General features: G+C 40.6%; 1 protein-coding gene across 1 annotated transcript; it reads left to right on the top strand.

Moving 5' to 3' along the window:
- Window positions 1–2,534: 2,534 nt before the first annotated feature.
- LOC138898579 (uncharacterized) lies at window positions 2,535–3,716 on the top strand. The gene is made up of 2 exons (XM_070184656.1): window positions 2,535–2,871; window positions 3,091–3,716. Exons 1-2 carry the CDS (start codon window positions 2,535–2,537, stop codon window positions 3,714–3,716), a joined length of 963 nt encoding a protein of 320 aa, XP_070040757.1.
- The last annotated feature ends 1,863 nt before the right edge of the window (window positions 3,717–5,579 follow it).

Consider the following 5,579-nt stretch of genomic DNA (forward strand, 5'->3'; position numbering starts at 1 on the left):
ACAAGTTGAAGAAATATGCGGGCCGCACATGGAATTGTGCGGCCGCAGAACCTCCCGAAGGGCATTTTTATCCGAAATTTCTAGCTCTGTATAAATAGACGACTTTCACAAATTTAGGTCAACTTTTGACATCAGCAGCTACAATAGCTGTTTCTCTTTAATTCTTTTAGTAGTTTTTCATATTTTAGGATATTTTAACATAGATTTTATTATTTTAATTTTACAATATGAGTTTAATTAGCATTTCTTCTTCTATTTCTTCAAATTCAAGCATGAGTAGCTAGAATTTTACTAGGGTTGTGACCCAACCCTAGTGTGTAAACCTTATGGGTGTTTAATTTAGTACTTGTTTATGGTTGGATGTTTATTATTTAGCCTTGTACATGCTTTAATTTGTGAAATTAATGGTTACAAACATTAGTTCATTCCTATTTGACTTAGTCTCTACTTGAAAAAGAGAGACTTAGTCTAGGAAAACTTGGCTAACAAGAAATTGGGTTAATCGAGATATTGATAATCCCAATTAAAGGGTTCAACCTAGAGATAATAATAACCCGACTTGAGCTTTTATCAACCGTTTTGTGCAATACCCATTTGGACATGAGAAAGTCAAATTGAGCAAAATCACTCTTTGACCGAGAGATATTGAGTGGGTAATTGAGAGTTGATAGCTATAATACACCCCGATCAATAAAACAAGCATTAAGGTTTATATCCCATTAGGCAAACACCTAGGTGATGGTCATAGCCCTAGGCTTTTACAAAAACTTGAAAAATAACAAAAATAATTCTCTTAGTTTTACTTCTTAACTTTGCAATCTTAGTTTTAAAATTAGACATAGAATCAACCCTAATTTGTGAAAGTGTAAATTAAGGTAGTTCAAACTCACATACTACAATATATACTCCAAACTCCCATACATAGCTCCATGTGAAAATCGACCCCGACTCTTTTTGGGTACTATTATTGCAATCGACAGTTTCATAACCTTGATTTGAGGTGTGAAATTGGACGATATCAATTTTTGGCGCCGTTGCCGGGGAGTTAAAAAACGGTGTTAACTATATATTAAGGCGTGTTTTTAAAATATCTTCTTTTCCTTCCTTGTTACTAACGTGTTGAGAAATTGTAGGTGCAATCATGGCAAACAATGAGCTCGGAAACTTACCTTTGGGGATGTGAACATTGAGGATGATCAAATGGATGAGGTCCCTCTTGAACCTCAAGGCAATAGATGAGGCCGAGTGCCTCATGACAATGTGCCCGCTCCACCATCACCTCCACCACGAGTGGCTCCACACCGGGGGTTGCAAAATGAAGGGTATGCAAGTGCTATAGTCCCTCCCTATATTAGAGCGGGCAACATTCAAATAACCAACGTGATGCTCACTTTGCTCGAGCAACGAGGGTTCTTCACAGGTGCACCGGGTCAAAATGCATACAAACACTTGAAGGGGTTCGTAAATACTTTTTGGGGGAGTAAACAAACTAATGTCTCTGAGGATGCCTTGAGGCTAAGGCTTTTTCCTTTCTCTCTATGGGGTAAAGCTTTAGATTGGTTGGAACGTTTGCCAAATCATTCTATTCATACTTGGGATGAATTAGATTGGCTGGGATGCTATTCTTCGGGATGAAATTCTAGGATTCAAGCAAGAGCCCAATGAACCACTACATGAGATATGGGAACGATATAGAATAATGGTGAAAGAGTGTCCCAACAACGATATGACAGACAACATGATTCAACAAACTTTCTATCGGGGGATTAATACAACCAACCAATGTGTAGTGAATCAACTTGCTGGTGGGAACTTAATGACTACGCCTTATGCAGAGGCATGTGATATTTTGGATGAGATGACAGATACTTCATCGGCGTGGCAATCCCAGGCTAATGTTACACAAGGGGATCCCAATGTGATTCACCTTCACAAAGAATTGCATGACCATAGGAAAGCCATAGCTGAATTGACCACCACAATGAACCAATTGGTAAAGGCTCAACTTCAACATGTGTAAAACCCAAGGCAAGTCAATGCGATGGAGGGAGTAAACATGATGGTGAACAAACAGAGAACAAAGGGTCCACAAGTGCAACAAAGAGTGGAGAATTTTTTGCAAGAAGATAGTGGGTTTGAGCAAGAGGATTCCGACAATGACTAAGAAGAAGAAGTCCAATATGTGAACAACTTTCAAGGGCAAAGAAACAACTTCCAAGTCCCAAGCCAACAACAATGGAGACCTCAAAACAATCAAGAAAATTGGAATTCTCACAATCAAGGTAATTGGAGTGGTGAAAATAATCAAAGCAATTGGAATAACAACAACAATGAAGGCAATTGGAGTGGAGGCAATAATCAAGGGAATTGGCACAACAACAATAACAAAGGCAATTGGAGAGGCAACAATCAAGGCGGGTGGAATAACAATCAAGGAAATTGGGGGTCGGGTTTTCAAAGGCCCCCGATGTATCAACAACCGAGCAACCCATCTCCTTATCCTTCCCATGGTCCTAATTCTTCCAATAATGAAAATGGACCGTATTGAGAACACGTTCAAGCAAATGATGGAGAAGAATACCGATTCCGATGCCCAACTTGCTTTACACAATACATCGATCTGCAACTTAGAAGTGCAAATGGGACAAATCTCTCAAGCTTTAAATTCTCATCCTAAGGGGGCACTACCAAGTGACACGGTGGTGAACCTAAAGGGTGGGAATAATACAGGGCATGCCATGACCGTTACTACAAGAAGTGGAAGAGGTGGGAATGCACCCACCTCAAGTCAAAGGCAACTTATGGATGATAAGCAAGTAGTAGAAGAAGAAGAGATCCCGAACAATGTGGTGCAAGCAAATGATGAAGTGCGTATTGATATTGATGACACTGTGGAAGAGACTCAAGAGGAAGTGAACCCGTCTAGGGATCATGTTATTGACATACCGGAACCGGTAGTGCAAAACACTGAGGCACCATTGCCTAAGCCACCTCCTCCATATCCTCAAAGGCTCGCCAAGAAAAATGACGAGAATCAATTCAAAAAGTTCATTGACATGATGAAGAGTCTCTCGATAAATGTGCCATTAGTTGAAGCCTTGGAGCAAATGCCTGGTTATGCAAAGTTTATGAAGGATTTGGTAGCAAAGAAACAGTCGATAAATTTTGAAACTATGAAAGTCACTCATCAAGTGAGTGCAATTGTGCATTCAATGGTTCTTAAATTAGAAGATCCCGTTGCTTTCACAATACCTTGTACCATTGGAAGTGCCAAATTTGCTAAAACTCTTTGTGATCTTGGGGCAAGTATCAATTTGATGCCTTATTCGGTTTTCAAGACCTTGGAAATTGGACAACCAAGACCCACATCTATGATATTACAAATGGCCAATCATACAATGAAGAGACCGTTGGGAGTGATTGAAGATGTATTGGTTCGTGTTGATAAGTTCATTCTTCCGGCGGATTTTGTTATTCTTGATTGTGAAGTGGACTATGAGGTTTCGATTTTTCTTGGAAGACCTTTTCTTGCTACGGGGAAGGCTCTTGTTGATGTGGAAGTTGGAGAACTTACCTTTCGGGTGGGTGATGAAAAGGTGGTGTTCCATATGTGCAAATCTATGCGGCAACCAAATAGCAATAAAGTGTGTTCTTTCATGGACTTGGTGACCGATGTGATTATTGATGATACAAGTGCCACGATTAATGTGGGGTGATATGTTGGAGGTCGTCTTATTAATCTTTGGTGATGACGAGATGGATGGCTTCATGGAATGTGTGAATTCTTTGCAAGGAATGAGGTCATACAACTATGCACCCCGGAAACTTTCCTTGGATCTTGAAAATAGGAAAACTCCTCCTACAAAGCCTTCAATTGAAGAGCCCCTACCTTGGAGTTGAAGCCATTGCCTCCACATCTTCGGTATGAATTTCTTGGTCCTTGTTCTACTTTATCGGTTATTCTTTCCCCTTGTTTGACTAACGTGCAGGTTGACTCCACATTGGCTGTGCTCCACAAGAGGAAGAAGTCTATTGGGTGGACTTTGGTGAATATTCGGGGAATAAGCCCCGTATTTTGCATGCACAAGATTAACTTAGAGGAGGATGCCAAACCATCTATTGAACATCAAAGGAGACTCAATGAAGTTATGCAAGACGTGGTCAAAAAGGAGATTATCAAATGGTTGGATGCCGGGGTTGTCTATCCCATTTCTGATAGTTCATGGACTTCTCCGGTGCAATGTGTCCCAAAGAAGGGGGGCATGACGGTGGTCACCAATGACAAGAATGAGTTGATTCCCACAACAATGGTGACCGGATGGAGAGTGTGTATGGACTATCGCAAGCTTAACAAAGTCACAAGGAAGGATCATTTTCCACTTCCCTTCCTTGACCAAATGCTTGATAGGTTGGACGGCCATGCTTTCTATTACTTTCTAGATGGATATTCGGGCTACAACTAAATACTTATTGCTCCGAAAGATCAAGAGAAAATAACTTCCACATGTCCCTATAGTACTTTCGCTTTCAAGAGGATGCCATTTGGCTTATGTAATGCACCAACGACTTTTTAAAGGTGTATGATGGCAATCTTTACGGATATGGTCGAGGACTACCTTGAAGTATTCATGGATGACTTCTTGGTGGTCATAGATTCCTTTGATGATTGCTTGAAAAATTTGGATAGAGTATTGGCAAGGTGTGACGAAACAACTTGGTGCTAAATTGAGAGAAATGCCATTTCATGGTCGAGGAAGACATTGTCCTTGGCCACAAAATTTTAAAGAATGGCATAGAGGTTGACAAGGCAAAGATAGAGGTGATTTCTAAACTTTCACCTCCAACTTCGGTGAAAGGCATGTGAAGTTTCTTATGTCACACGGGGTTCTACCGGCGTTTCATAAAGGACTTTTCTAAAGTGGTGAACTCGTTGTGCAAGCTCTTAGAGAAAGATGCTAAGTTTCACTTCAATGATGATTGCATGGGAGCCTTTGAATTGCTAAAGTTCAAGTTAACAACCACTCCCATTATCACCGCTCCTAATTGGAGTATTCCTTTTGAGCTCATGTGCGATGCTAGTGATGTAGTGGTTGGAGCAGTTTTGAGGCAACACATCAACAATATTTTTCATTCGGTATACTATGCTAGTAAGACCATGAATGATGCCCAAGTCAATTACACCGTTACAGAAAAAGAGCTCCTTGCCATTGTGTTTGCAATTGAGAAGTTCCCCCAAACTTGATGGATGCAAAGGTTATTGTTCATACGGATCATGTGGCACTTCGCTATCTTATGAGTAAGAAAAATTCAAAAGCTCGGTTGATGAGATGGGTGCTATTGTTGCAAGAGTTTGATATTGACATCCAAGATAAAAAAAGGGAGTGAAAATCAAGTGGTGGACCACTTGTCTTGTTTGGAGGAGGAGGGGAGGCCGCATGATGGCCTTGAAATCAATGACTCCTTCCCCGATGAGCAACTCTTGGCTATTTCAATGAAGGAGGTTCCATGGTTCGCGGATCTAGCAAATTTCCTTGTGTGTGGAATTATCCTGCATGAGTTCTCTTCAAATCAAAGGAAGA

The sequence above is a fragment of the Nicotiana tomentosiformis genome, chromosome 9 (assembly GCF_000390325.3).
Source record: "Nicotiana tomentosiformis chromosome 9, ASM39032v3, whole genome shotgun sequence".
Lineage (NCBI taxonomy): Eukaryota > Viridiplantae > Streptophyta > Magnoliopsida > Solanales > Solanaceae > Nicotiana > Nicotiana tomentosiformis.

Bases quoted from the DNA above. Each gene is read 5' to 3' on its own strand.
- LOC138898579 (XM_070184656.1), top strand. From the start codon at position 2,535: ATGGACCGTATTGAGAACACGTTCAAGCAAATGATGGAGAAGAATACC. The intron at 2,872-3,090 runs GTATTGATATTG...ATGTGCCATTAG, and splicing joins GCAAGCAAATGATGAAGTGC to TTGAAGCCTTGGAGCAAATG.